The sequence below is a fragment of the Coregonus clupeaformis genome, unplaced genomic scaffold (assembly GCF_020615455.1).
Source record: "Coregonus clupeaformis isolate EN_2021a unplaced genomic scaffold, ASM2061545v1 scaf0381, whole genome shotgun sequence".
NCBI lineage: Eukaryota > Metazoa > Chordata > Actinopteri > Salmoniformes > Salmonidae > Coregonus > Coregonus clupeaformis.
The window spans coordinates 66,181-85,805 of record NW_025533836.1 but is presented as its reverse complement, the minus strand read 5'-3'; the positions used below and the strand labels follow the sequence as shown (position 1 = coordinate 85,805).

The 19,625-nt window shown below is 47.5% G+C and overlaps 1 protein-coding gene across 1 annotated transcript in view; it reads right to left on the bottom strand.

The window, feature by feature from the left end:
- The window catches only part of LOC121556399 (isthmin-1), a 43,545-nt gene extending 24,169 nt beyond the window's left edge, over positions 1 to 19,376 (bottom strand). Inside the window, exons 1-2 of the mRNA XM_045215168.1 lie at positions 18,105 to 19,376; positions 2,801 to 3,025 (exon numbers count right to left, since the gene is read on the bottom strand). Of these exons, the coding sequence (XP_045071103.1) occupies positions 2,801 to 3,025; positions 18,105 to 18,419 (540 nt within the window). The 5' untranslated portion in view covers positions 18,420 to 19,376. The remainder of the gene's footprint in view (positions 1 to 2,800; positions 3,026 to 18,104) is intronic.
- Between the last annotated feature and the right edge of the window lie 249 nt (positions 19,377 to 19,625).

Below are 19,625 nucleotides of genomic sequence, written 5' to 3'. Positions count from 1 at the left end.
TATATCTGTCTGTTCCTCAGTCTGATCCCCGTGTCTGCATTAAAGTCGTTATATTTCCCTTGTCCAGACGCTGGCCGTGGTTTGTTTCATGTCTGTATATGTATATATATATATATAATATTATTATATATATATATTATTTAAACTCCCTGTACTTGATTCTCGTCTCCCAGCGTCTGTCCTCACACATCCTGGCATTTAAACCATCCTTGATTACTTTATTTCTTCGCATACTCAAACGGCCTACTTTTTACGATGCAAATACGGGTGTTCGGACACGCCCACTATCTTCCTGTAGGGCTCAAAATGAAAACCTGCCTTTCATGAGAGTTTCAGCAAGCTTGGAGAACTGTGTTCTTTGGTGAAAGAAGATGATATTATTATTTATTAAACACATTATTTGAGTGACAGAGAGTTAAAACATGAGGAGCCATGTTGAGAAGGCATCACTTACTATAGATTATAACCCATGTTGACTGTCTACTTTACTAGGGGCCATCACTCATAGATAGTGTCTTACTATAGATTATAACCCATGTTGACTGTCTACTTTACTAGGGGCCATCACTCATAGATAGTGTCTTCAAAATGAAACACAACGTAAAACAAACGCTCTAGGTCTTTTAATGAGTTGTTCCTTTCCCAATGCCAACAAATGATACTGTCGGTAAAGGATGTCTTCTTAGAGCCTGCATGACCTAGTGATACAGAGAGAGAGAGAGAGAGACAGAGAGAGAGGGAGACAGAGACAGAGACAGAGACAGAGAGAGAGAGAGAGAGAGAGAGAGAGAGAGAGAGAGAGAGAGAGAGAGAGAGAGAGAGAGAGAGAGAGAGAGAGAGAGAGAGAGAGAGAGAGAGAGAGACAGAGAGACAGAGACAGAGACAGAGAGAGAGACAGATACAGAGACAGAGAGAGAGAGAGAGAGAGAGAGATTCTACAACCACTTAAAACAAAGCGATTCCCAAACCTTCCATAACAAAGCCATCACCTACAGAATGATGAACTTGGAGAAGAGTCCCCTAAGCAAGCTGGTCCTGGGGCTCTGTTCACAAACACAAACAGACCCCACAGAGCCCCAGGACAGCAACACAATTCGACTCAACCAATTCATGAGAAAACAAAAATATAATTACTTGACACATTGGAAAGAATTTACAAAAAAGAAATCAGAGGAAACTAGAATGCTATTTGGCCCTAAACAGAGAGTACACAGTGGCAGAATACCTGACCACTGTGACTGACCCAAAATTAAGGAAAGCTTTGCCTATGTACAGACTCAGAAAGCATAGCCTTGCTATTGAGAGAGGCCGCCGTAGGCAGACCAGGCTATGTGCACACTGCCCACAAAATGAGGTGGAAACAGAGATGCACTTCCTAACCTCCTGCCAAATGTATGACCATATTAGAGACACATATTTCCCTCAGATTACACAGACCCACAAAGAATTCGCGAAAACAAATCCACATTTTATCTTTTGGGTGAAATACCACAGTGTGCCATCACAGCTGCAAGATTTGTGACCTGTTACCACAAGAAAAGGGCAACCAGTGAAGAACAAACACCATTGTAAATACAACCCATATTTATGTTAATTTATTTCCCCTTTTGTATTTTAACTATTTGCACATTGTTACAACACTGTATATATACATAATATGACATTTGAAATGTCTTTATTCTTTTGAAACTTCGGAGTGTAATGTTTACTGTTAATATTTATATATTTACTTTTTGTTTATTATCTACTTCACTTGCTTTGGCAATGTATAGATATGTTTCCCATGCCAATAAAGCCCCTTGAATTGAAGAGAGAGAGAGAGACGATGTGCACCAGGGTGGGGTAGCGATGTGCACCAGGGTGGGGTAGCGATGTGCACCAGGGTGGGGTAGCGATGTGCACCAGGGTGGGGTAGTGATGTGCATCAGGGTGGGGTAGCGATGTGCACCAGGGTGGGGTAGCTGATGTGCACCAGGGTGGGGTAGCGATGTGCACCAGGGTGGGGTAGCGATGTGCACCAGGGTGGGGTAGCGATGTGCACCAGGGTGGGGTAGCGATGTGCACCAGGGTGGGGTAGCTGATGTGCACCAGGGTGGGGTAGCGATGTGCACCAGGGTGGGGTAGCGATGTGCACCAGGGTGGGGTAGCGATGTGCATCAGGGTGGGGTAGCGATGTGCACCAGGGTGGGGGTAGCGATGTGCACCAGGGTTGGGGTAGCGATGTGCACCAGGGTGGGGTAGTGATGTGCACCAGGGTGGGGTAGCGATGTGCACCAGGGTGGGGTAGCGATGTGCATCAGGGTGGGGTAGCGATGCACCAGGGTGGGGTAGCGATGTGCATCAGGGTGGGGTAGCGATGTGCACCAGGGTGGGGTAGCGATGTGCACCAGGGTGGGGTAGCGATGTGCACCAGGGTGGGGTAGCGATGTGCACCAGGGTGGGGTAGCGATGTGCACCAGGGTGGGGTAGCGATGTGCACCAGGGTGGGGTAGCGATGTGCACCAGGGTGGGGTAGCGATGTGCATCAGGGTGGGGTAGCGATGTGCATCAGGGTGGGGTAGCGATGTGCACCAGGGTGGGGTAGCGATGTGCACCAGGGTGGGGTAGCGATGTGCACCAGGGTGGGGTAGCGATGTGCACCAGGGTGGGGTAGCGATGTGCACCAGGGTGGGGTAGCGATGTGCACCAGGGTGGGGTAGCGATGTGCACCAGGGTGGGGTAGCGATGTGCATCATGCACATGCAGCCATGTGGTCACACACACACCTATTTCTCTGTTTACAAGAGAGGGACAGTGTTACCTGTATATTGGGGTTCTGTCTGTTTATATCTGCCTTGGAGAGGTCAGGGAAGTTGTGGAGGTCCAGGAGGAAGGCCCCAGGCCCGTCTCTCTGCAGGCTGCCTCCGGTAGCCTGACTCTGGGCCCAGGGGAGGGCAGCAGGCCGCTGGGCTGACTGGTGCTCTGGTCCTCTCCGCTCCCCTGGGCCCTGCTGGGCTGACGAACTGCTCTCTGCTCTGACATTATTCTAGATGGGAGAGGGAGAGAAAGAGAGAGAGAAAAATAAAGAGAGAGATTTTTGAATATTATGATATTTGTGCGTCAGTAACTTTCTCACTCATCATTATTCACGATTCATTCAGAATTATCTGTAATCATGGTAGCATCCACATTAATGTAGAAGTGTTTAGAAACATATTCTACTCTTATTTACAATAAAAGTGACAATACATTATTTACCGTTCATTTCTATTGGGCACAAAATTATCTGAAACAACCAAAACAAACAGCAAATGCATCTAACAAGTTTGTAGAGTCACAAGCTTGATGTAATCATTGTGTGCTATCAATGTGGGACCAAATACAACATTTTTTGCTACTTTAATACACATTTTTACTACAACATTTTTACTACTTTAATACACACAGTGAATTTCTCCCCATTCTTTTGGTCCCCTAAAATGGGGATCTATGTACGAAAAGTGCTGTAATTTCTAAACGGTTCACCCGATATGGATGACAATACCCTCAAATTAAAGCTGACAATCTGCATTTTGACCTCATAGATCTATCTTTACCTCTGTCCCCAATAGAGGACCACTTAGCTACATCAAATTTGATATTCCGCTCTAGAAAAAAGAGAAAAAAAAAACATTTGGTGTTCGCCAAAAGGCATGTGGGAGACTCCCCAAACATATGGAAGAAGGTACTCTGGTCAGATGAGACTAAAATTGAGCTTTTTGGCCATCAAGGAAAACGCTATGTCTGGCGCAAACCCAACACCTCTCATCACCCCGAGAACACCTCCCCACAATGAAGCATGGTGGTGGCAGCATCATGCTGTGGGGATGTTTTTCATTGGCAGGGACTGAGAAACTGGTCAGAATTGATGGATGGCGCTAAATACAGGGACATTCTTGAGGGAAACCTGTTTCAGTCTTCCAGAGATTTGAGACTGGGACGAAGGTTCACCTTCCAGCATGACAATGACCCTAAGCATGCTGGTAAAGCAACACTCGAGTGGTTTAAGGGGAAACATTTAAATGTCTTGGAATGGCCTAGTCAAAGCCCAGACCTCAATCCAATTGAGAATCTGTGGTATGACTTAAAATTGCTGTACACCAGTGGAACCCATCCAACTTGAAGGAGCTGGAGCAGTTTTGTGTTGAAGAATGGGCAAAGATCCCAGTGGTTAGATGTACCAAGCTTATAGAGATACCCCAAGAGACTTGCAGCTGTAATTGCTGCAAAAGTTGGCTCTACAAAGTATTGACTTTGGGGGGTGAATAGTTATGCACACTCAAGTTCTGTTTTTTTGTATTATTTAATTGTTTGTTTCACAATAAAAAATATTTTGCATCTTCAAAGTGGTAGGCATATTATGTAAATCAAATGATACAAACCTCCCCAAAAAATCCATTGTAATTCCAGGTTGTAAGGCAACAAAATAGGAAAAATGCCAAGGGGGGTGAATACTTTCGCAAGCCACTGTACCTACATCAGATTGATATACCTCTGTCCCCCATAGAGGACCACTTAGCTACATCAGATTGATATACCTCTGTCCCCCATAGAGGACCACTGTACCTACATCAGATTGATATACCTCTGTCCCCCATAGAGGACCACTTAGCTACATCAGATTGATATACCTCTGTCCCCCATAGAGGTCCATTTAGCTACATCAGATTGATATACCTCTGTCCCCCATAGAGGACCACTTAGCTACATCAGATTGATATACCTCTGTCCCCCATAGAGGACCATTTAGCTACATCAGATTGATATACCTCTGTCCCCTATAGAGGTCCATTTAGCTACATCAGATTGATATACCTCTGTCCCCTATAGAGGTCCATTTAGCTACATCAGATTGATATACCTCTGTCCCCCATAGAGGTCCATTTAGCTACATCAGATTGATATACCTCTGTCCCCTATAGAGGACCACTTAGCTACATCAGATTGATATACCTCTGTCCCCCATAGAGGACCACTTAGCTACATCAGATTGATATACCTCTGTCCCCCATAGAGGACCACTTAGCTACATCAGATTGATATACCTCTGTCCCCTATAGAGGACCACTTAGCTACATCAGATTGATATACCTCTGTCCCCTATAGAGGACCACTTAGCTATCAGATTGATATACCTCTGTCCCCATAGAGGTCCATTTAGCTACATCAGATTGATATACCTCTGTCCCTCATAGAGGTCCACTTAGCTACATCAGATTGATATACCCTCTGTCCCCATAGAGACCACTTAGCTACATCAGATTGATATACCTCTGTCCCCTATAGAGGACCACTTAGCTACATCAGATTGATATACCTCTGTCCCCCATAGAGGACCACTTAGCTACATCAGATTGATATACCTCTGTCCCCTATAGAGGACCACTTAGCTACATCAGATTGATATATTTTCTTCATGTTTATTATTATTTAACTCACCTTCTGCACCTGCTTCCTGACTCCCTGTGTCTTCGTTCCAAATGGTTCTTTGACGGTTTTATTTCTGTCCAAAATACTACGGCCCTGCTCTGTCTATACAACAGAGAAACCTGAGAAAACATTGCAAAATAACTGCCTCCCTCTTCTGGGTGGACAGAAAAACATTCAGTCCATAGCCTGACAAACACACGCTAGACCCCATTCTGTCCGACAGGAAAACACAGTAGTCTGACGGGGTAGTAAATGGGTCCCTACAACACGGGGCTGAGGCATGTGTCCTCTGTCACATACACACTGAAGGAGCAATTACTCCAGGATTGAACAGACAGGCAGGCAGACAGCTACAAGTAGCCAGCAATCATCCCTCCCTCCATTCTGGGGCTGGCAGAAAATAAAGATCAAAGCAGACCATTTTGTGTTTTTTTTTGTGTGAACGAGACAGAGGCCAGGATCCTGAAAAGGAGAAAGAGGCAGTGTATAGCCGCAGCATTGTATGTTTGCAGTGACCAGTCACGGACAGAGTGTCAGCTCGGCCACATTCTGATGTGGAGGTGTTGGGCGTTAAGAGACCCCCTTTCGGAGCGGTTAGGGCCCAGCCAGAACGCACCCTCCCTGGGACAATATGGGTAAATTAAAGGGAAAGGGTGCCGAGTACGGATAAATTATGAGCAGAAATAACCACAGAACGAGAGATGGTACACTCTGGACCTCACATTGAATTCACTAGACAACCACCTGCCTTATCCATGCAGAATGATCTCTGTGTAGTACCTTTTAGTAGAGGAGGTGCTCTATCTAGTTTAAAGGGCTTTCAGACAAGACAGGTGGAAAGAATGAAACTGACCTTCCCTATAATCAAAAGAAGACTGATTGTAATAAAGATATAAAACATCTGGATTCATCTAAACCAAACCAACCCAGAATGTCAATTTTGGTCACGCAATTGCAAGGAACGCATCAAAGCCTACCAACAAAGTCATAAAAAGCTAAATATGGGAGAAGAGTGACAATTAAGACATTTAAAATAAGAATAATGATGCGATCTGCCACCACAGACCTGATGATCAGGATTTGTTGGGCTCTAAACAGGATATGGGGTCATTTAAACACTGCAAGACTCACTCACACACACACACACACACACACACACACACACACACACACACACACACACCCACACCCTCAGTCCAACACTTCTAACAACACTTATGAGACTAAATCCATCTGTGGAAATAGACAGTGGAGCCAAGTGAAAACAAATCTCCACTTTCAGCTCCACACCTTTTTTTCTTGATGATATGTTGAGCTCTGTTGCGATCTATCACTGGGCTGGTGTTGTTAGGGTTGGAGGTTTCTACTAGAAGTGGATCTGAATCAGTGTTATTGGGGTTGGAGGTTTCTACTAGAAGTGGATCTGAATCAGTGTTATTGGGGTTGGAGGTTTCTACTAGAAGTGGATCTGAATCAGTGTTATTGGGGTTGGAGGTTTCTACTAGAAGTGGATCTGAATCAGTTTGAGTTTGAGTTTATTTTTACAGGGACAGTGCACATTATCCAACGTTTCAGTAAAAGTGCCGGTTTTAGCCAGCCGGCTAATTTTCAACCGCAGTCCCTGGGCAGGTTATTAAAAACAATTACAATATAGACAATAACAACATAGAACAAGACATAGCATACAGACCGAGCAACATAGGACAAGCAAGACATAGCATACAGACAGAGCAACATAGAACAAAAAGCAGCAAGACAAAATTCATAAAAGCAACAAAGTGTTTCCACACCTCACAAGTTACAGACAACAGACATGGAAAGCGGCAACACACAGCTAGGGACCATGTTCACAAATCTGATTGACCTTTAGCCATGTCTTCAAGCATTTTGTGAAAGTGTGATATGTGGTGCAGTTATGTGTGTCTGATGGCAGTGTATTCCAGACATGGGAAGCTCTCACAGAAAAAGCGGATTTACTAAAGGTGCTTTTCCTTAGGGGAACTACACAGTCACCTCTCATGGCAGACCTTGTGGATCTGCTGCAATATGTTTGGGTTTTCTGTTTAACAAAAATACTGAGTGGAGGGATTTAGCCAACTCTCTTGCTATCTCTCTCAGAATGACCTTCTTGATCCAAACCAGTCAGGTTTCAGGACTGGTCATTCAACTGAGACTGCTCTTCTCTGTGTCACGGAGGCTCTCCGCACTGCTAAAGCTAACTCTCTCTCCTCTGCTCTTGTCCTTCTAGACCTGTCTGCTGCCTTTGATACTGTGAACCATCAGATCCTCCTCTCCACCCTCTCCGAGCTGGGCATCTCCGGCGCGGCTCACTCCTGGATTGCGTCCTACCTGACCGGTCGCTCCTACCAAGTGGCGTGGCGAGAAGCTGTCTCCGCACCACGTGCTCTCACCACTGGTGTCCCCCAGGGCTCAGTTCTAGGCCCTCTCCTTTTCTCCCTATACACCAAGTCACTTGGCTCTGTCATATCCTCACATGGCCTCTCCTATCATTGCTACGCTGACGATACACAACTAATCTTCTCCTTTCCCCTTCTGATAACCAGGTGGCGAATCGCATCTCTGCATGTCTGGCAGACATATCAGTATGGATGACGGATCACCACCTCAAGCTGAACCCCTGGCAAGACGGAGCTGCTCTTCCTCCCGGGAAGGACTGCCCGTTCCATGATCTCGCCATCACGGTTGACAACTCCGTTGTGTCCTCCTCCCAGAGTGCGAAGAGCCTTTGCGTGACCCTGGACAACACCCTGTCGTTCTCCGCTAACATCAAGGCGGTGACCCGCTCCTGCAGGTTCATGCTCTACAACATTCGGAGAGTACGACCCTGCCTTACACAGGAAGCGGCACAGGTCCTAATCCAGGCACTTGTCATCTCCCGTCTGGATTACTGCAACTCGCTGTTGGCTGGCCTCCCTGCCTGTGCCATTAAAACCCCTACAACTCATCCAGAATGCCGCAGCCCGTCTGGTGTTCAACCTTCCCAAGTTCTCTCACGTCACCCCCTCCTCCGCACACTCCACTGGCTTCCAGTTGAAGCTCGCATCCGTTACAAGACCATGGTGCTTGCCTATGGAGCAGTGAGGGGAACGGCACCTCTGTACCTTCGGGCTCTGATCAGTCCCTACACCCAAACGAGGGCATTGCGTTCATCCACCTCTGGCCTGCTGGCTCCCCTTCCTCTGCGGAAGCATAGTTCCCGCTCAGCCCCGTCAAAACTGTTCGCTGCTCTGGCACCCCAATGGTGGAACAAGCTCCCTCACGACGCCAGGACAGCGGAGTCACTCACCACCTTCCGGAGACATTTGAAACCCCACCTCTTTAAGGAATACCTGGGATAGGATAAAGTAATCCTTCTACCCCCCCCCCCCCCAAAAAAAAAAATTGTAAAGTGGTTATCCCACTGGCTATAGGGTGAATGCACCAATTTGTGAGTCGCTCTGGATAAGAGCGTCTGCTAAATGACGTAAATGTGCCCTTGAGCAAGGCACTTAACCCTAATTGCTCCTGTAAGTCGCTCTGGATAAGAGCGTCTGCTAAATGACTAAAATGTAATGTAAAATGAGGGGGAGCCAAGCCATTTAGGATCTTGAATACAAGACATGCATCGGTGTATTGCACAAGATTTTCCCAACTCAGGAGCTCATGCTTTCTAAGGATGTGACAGTGATGATGGCTATTGGGCTTCCTATCAAGCACTTTGAGAGCCTGTTTGTAGACAGACTGAATAGGTCTTACTGTTGTACAGCAAGCTTGGGCCCAACTAGCCAAACAGTATGTTAAGTGGGGGAGTATCATAGATTTGAAGTACAGTTTTGCTACCTCTGTAGTCAAACAATTTCGTATAAATCGGAAATTAGCTAGGTTGAATTTGGTTATTTGAATTACCTTTTCACATGCTTTTTAAAAGAGAGGTTGGAATCAAGTATGATGCCAAGGTACTTAAAATCAGATACCCCCTGGAGCTTCTCCCCTGACACACTAGACTTCTGGCTCAGTAGCATCTGTTGCCCCCTTTGTGAAGAACATGCAAACAGTTTTTTTCACATTGAGATGCAAACACGAGTCACTGAGCCACTTTGTAACCTGGACCATTACAGTAGTGAGTTCTTGTGCAGCTTGTTGTTTGCTCTTTGCATGCACATATATCACTGTATCATCTGCATACATTTGAACTTCAGACCCAGTACAGACAGAAGGCAGATCATTAATGTACAGGCTGAACAGGAGGGGTCCCAGTATTGACCCTTGGGGCACACCCACATCATAGCTAAGAGTGGGCGACAGCTCATTGCTCACTCTGACACACTGAGTTCTGCCTTCAAGGTATGCTTTCATCCATCTCAAGGCATCGGGGGAAAAGTTGAACTTGGACAATTTTGTGATGAGAATCTCATGGTTAACAGTATCAAAAGCCTTCCTTAGGTCCAGAAACACAGCCCCAACAACGCCCCCTTTGTCCATCTTGGACTTCACATTTTCCAGAAAAAAGCAGTTGGCCATTTCTGTGGAGTGTTTCGCTCTGAAGCCAAACTGCATGCAATGTAATGTGAAGGGGCTGTTGTTGAGGTGGGCAATCAGTTGTTCTGCTACACACTTTTCAACAACCTTGACACCACAGGTAGTATACTAATGGGCCTGTAGTTACTCACGTCAGCAGGGTCGCCTGATTTAAAGATGGCCGTTATTATGGCCGACTTCCATACCCTTGGAAACACCCCGAGACCAATAGATGTGTTGGTGACCTTAGTAATGGGGCCAATGAGTGACTCTTTGTAGTTTTTAAGAAAGGTAGAGTCCATCCCAAACACATCTTTGGCTTTAGAGTTCTTTAGTGAGCTAATCACCTTGTCTACCTTTGACTCAGAAACCTCCCTTATGATGAAGACAGGTTGAGCATCATTTACTAGCACTGAGCCCAAGAAACCAGTGGAGGGGTTCTGTGTCAGTACCCTGACAGTCAATAAAGTAGGAATTGAAGGCTATTGCTATTTCGACTGCATCCTGTGTTAGATTGTTATTCACCATGATTTCTAGTCTTTTTGCAGTGTTACTATGGTCTTTCCCTGTTAACTTTTTTAGATTCTCCCAGATCAGTTTAGAATTTCCCTTTGCTTCACCAATTATGTTAATAAAAAAGTTTGCCTTGGCCTGTCTGATTTCTTTCATCACCTTATTTCTCAACATGGTAAACCTACGTCTGTCATGCTCTAATTTGGATCTTAGGGCTATTTTTAGATAATAATCTTCGTTCTTTCATCAATTTCCAGATTTCTCCATTTAGCCAAGGAAGAGTGTTCTTTTGGCCAGGTTTGGATTTGATTTTCTTTAGGAAACCATTTAATGTAGTCTGGATTGTGGATAGAAAAACTTGACTATCAGCTTCCACGTCTGCATAGGACAAGAGATCATTCCAGTTAATTCCCTTAATTGCATTTTCAAAATAGCTTAATTCACTCTTAGGTATTCTTAGTTGATCAGGCTTTCTAAGAGTAGAGAGGTTAAACCTGCTCTTAGACAGCTTTCTGGCTATAAGTGTCAGATTATGATCAGATAGCCCAGTAACCATATTGAATGATTTAGTCACTCTCTCTGGTTTATTACTGAACACCAAATCAATCTGTGTTTTAGAGCAACAAGTCACCCTGGTTGGCCCTTTAACTAGCTGTGTAAGGTCAAAGGTATTAGTGATCCGTTTGAGGGTTTTCCTACAACACTTGTCTTCATAATTAATGTTAAAATCTCCCATTAAGATGACCTCTTTCCCAAAATCACATTCCCTAAGCATGTTATTAAACTGATCAAAAACACACTTTTGGTGGAAGGTGGCCTATACATTCCAATGAGGGTAAAAGACATTTGGGGAGACAGTGTAATGTTCAGGCCAATACATTCTAGTTCATTATCACCTGACCACTCAATTTGTTTACATCGGATATGTTCTTTAATATAAATCATCACACCCCCTCCTCTTCCTTCAGTCCTGTCTCTCCTGAAAACATTGTAGCCAGGCACAATCAAAGCAGCAGATGGAGAGTTTCTATGGAGCCATGTCTCTGAGAGGCAGAGAAAGTCAAGGTTGGAGTCTGTGAGTAGATGTTGAATTTGATCACTTTTTGGAATGACACTACGAATGTTCAAGTGCCCCCCTAGTAGTCCCTTGGGCTTAGCTCGTGGGTCCCAGATGATTCGAGAGTGATTGACACATTGAAAAAAGTTAAATTTTCGGTGTTTTCTGACGGCTGGGTTTAGGCCGTTTTGTTTCGTTTTGATTAGGGGCAGTTCGGTAGCGCAATTAACAATCCCTCCCGCCTGCACTGGATGCGGGAAACTAATTAAAACAGCTTGCATACCAGAAGCAGAGTCAGGGATCGCATATAAGCGACTTTGGTATGTTTGAAGAGTCAAAATCCATCCTGGAGCCGGGTGAGTCGAGAGAAACCACAGGACCATAGCACTCACCCACCTCCACAGCGGCGACGATCAGTGGACGAGGCCATCCACCGCCCTCCACTCCGGTGCGTATCGCTGGCTCGGTGATGTTGGGCCCAGGATTGAGTTGCACATCCCCGAGAGCAGGAGGGTAGTGAACAGGTAGTTTAACAGTTTCCGATAAATGTTGGACTGGTGTTTGTTGCGCCTAAGCGGTTCAGTAGAATAAGGAGCGAGGTAGACTTGGCCATTATTCAGAACATTATGGTATGCTGTGTACTGTCCGCTCCCGTGGAACGGTGAACCAATGTGTTTGTGTTTGGTGTTAATATTCTCCGGTAGTAGACTGATTGTGTCATCCCAGCAAGGACGCACTGAGATTATCAGTAGAGCAGCTACATAACTGACAATCATGGCAGAGTACTGGAGATAAAACACATAATTGCGCTTTAACTCTTTGCATGAGTTACTTAGCTGGGGTCGGCGTACACCTGATGGTTTAGATAAAATTACAGCATTCGAATGAGAAGCGGAACCTGCCGCACCACCCTGTCTTCCGTCCGCCACCTGCCGCACCACCCTGTCTTCCGTCCGCCACCTGCCGCACCACCCTGTCTTCCGTCCGCCACCTGCCAAACCACCCTGTCTTCCGTCCGCCATTTCAGTTGTGGCAGTGTCCTAATTACGTGACCTGCCGACTGGTCACGTTATTGGGGTTGGAGGTTTCTACTAGAAGTGGATCTGAATCAGTGTTATTGGGGTTGGAGGTTTCTACTAGAAGTGGATCTGAATCAGTGTTATTGGGGCTGCTGGTTACTTCCGCCAGAGTTACCTATTCAAAGTTGGTCCCCCCTTTGCTGCTATAACAGCATCCACTCTTCTGGGAAGGCTTTCCACTAGATGTTGGAACATTGCTGCGGGGGACTTGCTTCCATTCAGCCACAAGAGCATTCGTGAGGTCAGGCACTGATGTTGGGCGATTAGGCCTGGTTCGCAGTTTGCGTTCCAAATCATCCCAAAGGTGTTCGATGGGGTTGAGGTCAGGGCTCTGTGCAGGCCAGTCAAGTTCTTCCACATCGATCTCGACAAACAATTTCTGGATGGACCTTGCTTTGTTCACGGGGGCATTGTCATGCTGAAACAGGAAAGGGCCTTCCCCAAACTGTTACCACAAAGTTGCAAGCACAGAATTGTCTAGAATGTCATTGTATGCTATAGCGATAGGATTTCCCTTCCCTGGAACTAAGGGGCCTAGCCTGAACCATGAAAACCAGCCCCAGACCATTATTCCTCCATTATTCGGGCAGGTAGTGTTCTCCTGGCATCCGCCAAACCCAGATTCATCCGTCGGACTGCCAGATGGTGAAGCGTGATTCATCACTCCAGAGAACGCGTTTCCACTGCTCCAGAGTCCAATGGCGGAGAGCTTTACACCATTCCAGCTGACATGTAGCCCAGCTGAAAAGGCTACACGGCCTCCTCTTCCTAGCATCCTGATGGCTACACGGCCTCCTCTTCCTAGCATCCTGATGGCTACACAGCCTCCTCTTCCTAGTATCCTATTCGCTCCTAGTCCTGATGGCTACACGGCCTCCTCTTCCTAGCATCCTGATGGCTACACGGCCTCCTCTTCCTAGTATCCTGATGGCTACACGGCCTCCTCTTCCTAGCATCCTGATGGCTTCACGGCCTCCTCTTCCTAGCATCCTGATGGCTACACGGCCTCCTCTTCCTAGTATCCTGGCTAATGTCCAATTGCTGGGGGGAAAAACAGTTGTGAACTCAGAGCAAGGCATCAATCGCAGAGGGACATCAGGGAATGCTGTCTTTTGTTTTTACAGAGACATGGCTAACGGACGTGTTTCCATTTTCCGAATGGCGGCTTCTGGTAAGAGTAGAAGCGTGTACTTCCTCATCAACACTTCCTCATCAACACTTCCTGGTGTATAGAAGTTGAAAACATCTCGATCTCCTGTTCACCCGACCTGGAGTTTGATGCTAAAATGCAGACCCCACTATATGCTGAGGGAATTCACGTGTGTTATTATCACAGCTGTGTACATACCGCCACAAGCTAACACGAAGGAGTCACTCAGCGAACTGTGAGATTATTAGCCAGCAAGAATCCTCTCACCCGGAAGCAGTCTTCATAGTCACCAACACAGAGAATAGTGAGGCACTGGACAGAGGCGGCAGACTCAGCGCTGCAGGACAGTTTTTGAGAATACTGATTGGAATACTGTATGTTCAAAGATTCATCAATCCAGGACTCATCCATCAACATTGAGGAATACACATCGTCAATGTGGAAATGTGTTGATGATGATGTACCCGCAATAACAATCCGGACATACCCCAACCAAAAACCCTGGACGAACAGAGATATCCGTACAATGCTGAGAGCCTGTACGGCAGCATTCAATGTCAGATGACTCGGTGGTGCGCGGCGCGTACAACGCAAGCAGGTACGAGCTCCTCAAACCCATTAGGGACGCAAAAAGACAACAGAGACTCAAACTTGAATTGATGTTCGACAACTCATCAGACTCGCGTCCCATGTGGCAAGGACTACAGACTACAAAGGCAAATCCAGCTGTGTGGTGCCCACCGAAGCCTCCCTCCCAGACGAGCTCAACACATTCTATGCTCGCTTCGAAGGCGGACGATACCGAGTCATCCAGGAAGACTCTCGCTGCTCCAGGCGACCAGCTGCTTTCGCTCTCCAAAGCTGACGTGAGGAAAACTCTCAAGAGTGAATGCTCACAAAGCCGCCGGCCCTGATGGCATCCCTGGCCGCGTCCTCAGAGTGTTTGCTGACCAGCTGGCGGGCATCTTCTCTGACATCTTCAACCTGCCCCTGTCCCAGGCTGTAGTCCCAGTGTTTTCCATTAGCGCCGGCTGTCGGCTATAAACCTGATTACAAACTCATTTTCAGCAGGGTTCTTTTTCCACTTAAAATTAACTAGGCTACTTTTCAACCTCACAAACTTTTACAGATGTACAATTGAGAGCATCCTGTCGGGCTGTATCACCGCCTGGTACGGCAACTGCACCGACCCGCAACATGCAGGGCTCTCTCTAGAGGGTGGTGCGGTCTGCCCAACGCATCACCAGGGGGCAAACGACCCGCCCTCCAGGACACCTACAGCACCCGATGTCACAGAGATGCCAAAAGGATAATAAAGGACATCAACCACCCGAGCCATGGCCTGTTCACCCCACTATCATCCAGACAACAACCACCCGGGCCGCGGCCTGTTCACCCCGCTATCATCCAGACAACAACCACCCGGGCCATGGCCTGTTCACCCCGCTATCATCCAGACACAAACCACCCGGGCCACGGCCTGTTCACCCCGCTATCATCCAGAAAACAACCACCCGAGCCACGGCCTGTTCACCCCGCTATCATCCAGACAACAACCACCCGGGCCACGGCCTGTTCACCCCGCTATCATCCAGAAAACAACCACCCGAGCCACGGCCTGTTCACCCCGCTATCATCCAGACAACAACCACCCGGGCCACGGCCTGTTCACCCCGCTATCATCCAGACAACAACCACCCGGGCCACGGCCTGTTCACCCCGCTATCATCCAGACAACAACCACCCGGGCCACGGCCTGTTCACCCCGCTATCATCCAGACAACAACCACCCGGGCCACGGCCTGTTCACCCCGCTATCATCCAGACAACAACCACCGGGCCACGGCCTGTTCACCCCCGCTATCATCCAGACAACAACCACCCGGGCCACGACCTGTTCACCCCGCTATCATCCAGACAACAACCACCCGGGCCACGGCCTGTTCACCCCGCTATCATCCAGACAACAACCACCCGGGCCACGGCCTGTTCACCCGCTATCATCCAGACAACAACCACCGGGCCACGGCCTGTTCACCCCGCTATCATCCAGACAACAACCACCCGGGCCACGGCAGGTTCACCCCGATATCATCCAGACAACAACCACCCGGGCCACGGCCTGTTCACCCCGCTATCATCCAGACAACAACCACCCGGGCCACGGCCTGTTCACCCCGCTATCATCCAGAAAACAACCACCCGAGCCACGGCCTGTTCACCCCGCTATCATCCAGACAACAACCACCCGGGCCACGGCCTGTTCACCCCGCTATCATCCAGACAACAACCACCCGGCCACGCCTGTTCACCTTCGCATTATCCAGACAACAACCACCGGGCCACGGCCTGTTCACCCCGCTATCATCCAGACAACAACCACCCGGGCCAAGCGCCTGTTCACCCCGCTATCATCCAGACAACAACCACCCGGGCCACGGCCTGTTCACCCCGCTATCATCCAGACAACAACCACCCGGGCCACGGCCTGTTCACCCCGCTATCATCCAGAAGGCGAGGTGGATACAAGGGTCTGCCTGAACAAAACAGACACATTTCCAGTCATCAGAGGGGATGAAATGTGATGGATCCGAGACTCCAACAGAAGGACTCCAACAGAAGGACTCCAACAGAAGGACTCCAACAGAAGGACTCCAACAGAAGGACTCCAACTGAAGGACTCCAACAGAAGGACTCCAACAGAAGGGCTCCAACTGAAGGGCTCCAACTGAAGGACTCCAACAGAAGGACTCCAACAGAAGGACTCCAACAGAAGGGCTCCAACAGAAGGACTCCAACAGAAGGACTCCAACAGAAGGACTCCAACAGAAGGACTCCAACAGAAGGGCTCCAACTGAAGGACTCCAACAGAAGGGCTCCAACTGAAGGACTCCAATGGAAGGACTCCAACAGAAGGACTCCAACAGAAGGGCTCCAACTGAAGGGCTCCAACTGAAGGACTCCAACAGAAGGACTCCAACAGAAGGACTCCAACAGAAGGACTCCAACAGAAGGACTCCAACTGAAGGACTCCAACTGAAGGACTCCAATGGAAGGACTCCAACAGAAGGACTCCAACAGAAGGGCTCCAACAGAAGGTGAATATAATAGTCATGTGAAGCCAGAAAACCCTCAGAGCAGTGTTAACAGGGTCTGCCTGTGTTACTATAGGACTACAGACCACACCATTGGGATGTGGCGGACAGGGTGTGTACCCCCAGGGCTGACCTGACTTCTCTCCCCATCCCCCCAAGGAGGAGACTAGGGTGACAGTGACGAGGCCTGTGATGACAGAGTAGTGCCTGCAGCTAGGGCCTGGAACCCCCGGGGCTATGACGAAGGTGAGTGGATTCTGACCTACTGACCCCTCTCTCCATCTTCCATTTCACCTCTTCCCACCAGCCTCTCCCAGGGGGGCTGAGGCTCTATGACTGCCTCTTTATAATGTATATCAGGGGTACTCGAGTACTATTTGAGAAGGTCCGGTCACGCGCGTTTCCTGGGTGGCAAAGGTCCGGCTGGATAATGTAATTTACTGGCGTAGTAACAAACCCCCACCTCCCAACCCATGGGGGGGGCCCAAACTGTTCACACCCCTCTTGTTGGCGGAGAGAAAATGTTGCAGTTTTAAAGCTAATTTCCCGCAATTTTGCACATTTTGCACGGGGCAGAGATTCTTTTTGCAGTTTTAAAGCTCAGTTCCTGCAATTGTATGCATTCTTCCATGTCTTATGTGGTTTATATGATACCAGAGGTCAAAGCCCGACTGAGTAAAACAAATATATATATATATATATATAACCCTAAGGACACCCCTGGGAGATATATATATATAATTTTTTTAATTGGGACACGAATTGACCCCGTTCTGGGTCTGGATCCGATCCACCAGTTGAGTAACGGGTCTGTATATCACCAACCCTAAGGACTCAGAATGACCCTCTGGGAATGTGTTCATCCATAATATGTCATGTCGGTTATCCAACTCTGTGGTCAGTTAAATAGACCATTTTCACTTTCCATATCAGACCCAATGTGTCACAGAAGTATTTTATTTTTTTACCTTTATTTAACCAGGTAAGCCAGTTGAGAACAAGTTCTCATTTACAACTGCGACCTGGCCAAGATAAAGCAAAGCAGTGCGATTAAAAAATAAATAAATAAACAACAGTTACATTTCCGGACAGGACTGTGGATCCCATAGAATAGAAGTTACAGGCTTATTCCCGATTTTGATATTGAGCCCTAAACCCAAACTCAATAGCCTAAAGAGTTCCTGCAACGTATACTGCACTGCAGGTTCAGACAGAATATAATAATAATAATAAATAGCACTCACCTCTGCAAGCGCTGTATGCTGATCCTGGCTCAGAGTTACATTCCCTTGGCGCAGCGGGCTGCTCCGTAACACCGTGATATGTAAGGTAAGAAGTAGAAGTCCTAAAATCAACAACAGTTCTGCCGCAAATCGAACCATATTTTTGACCTGACCGGTCTTGGGTCCCTGCGGTGTGACAGGGGGTCCTCCGCCAACACCTCCCGCTGCAGACACTCCCAGCTCCGGATCCGCTGCGGGCGAGGAGCCACAACACCACTTAGGAGCCACTTCGGGGTTCAGAATTACAATTTTAAGGGGAAATGGGGGATAGGACATAGAACAGAGTAATCCAGAAAATAAAATCGGTCAAAAGTTTGTATTTGGGATCAGTTAGGTAATGTTAGGTTGATTTTGTTTCTTTTGAATTACACCAGACCAGCCTCGGTGGAGAGCGGTCTTCAAATGTGCCAAAAAGTGAGTGCGGCTTCGATGTATAATAAGGATCACCTTAAGCCAAAGTTAAAGGTCCATTCAGCAAGGTTTCCTTTGGTATCCCTGTGGATCCCCTTCAACTATGCCTCTTCTATGTTGGCGTGGGATCTCCAAAGTTTTAATTCTCCAAATGCTGTCAGGGCGACTGTGTAAAACTGCCCATGCATGGGTAACGTGATTAAATAACAGCGGGACAATTTTTTTTGCGCACAATTTAGCATGTTATAAGCATGTAGGCTATCGCTTGTTGCACTCCAGATGGAGTCCTCTCCACGATCAAGAATCTTGGAGCCCAGTTCCAGCCCCGTGTTTCCCCCACCGCATTCTCCACTGTTTACCCGAAGACCTTGGCTCAGCTTTAGAATCAAACCTTGTCGTTCCCTTCTCTCTCTCTCTCATCTGTTATGCAGCACTCCTTGGTTTGGACACATTATCCCTTATGCATTACATAGGCTATCCTCTTTCCAAAAACGTCATTTTGAATTTGCGCAGGGAATGAACGAGATGGTGTGGCTACCTTTCGCACACCATCCAACCGCCAAGAAGTGGATCCCCCCCCTCCCTCCCCCCAAAAATAATATTTTCTAGTTTGAAGAGTCCTCCTTTTCAACCACAACCATAATCCATCCTGTAGTCGCGAATATAGGCTTGGTGGTGGTAGTTTGGGGCTGAGATCCGCGCAGCATAAAACCAGTAGCTATCCAATCCAAGCTCGAAGTGCGTCCCGTTCCTCACCGTGTCCAAATAGTGTAAACCAAACCGCAGCCAGTCCAAACTCCTATACTGGCTGTTTTCTCTCGCAGTGCGCTCCCAGTGTTTATTTACACGCCCCTCTGCTGGTTCGCTATCAAGTCCCCCTCCCCCTTTCTCTCCCTTTTGCTAGAAGAGATACCGTTTATGTCAAATTGACGTCCAAAGTTGATTTTTGGGGGTATTTTAGCTAACCCTAACTATTTTTCCAAACCTGAACTTAATTCTCCTAACCTGTTACGTTAATTCTCTCAACCTGCTGCATAAGTTCTAACCGCAACGAAAAGTAACTTCTGACAT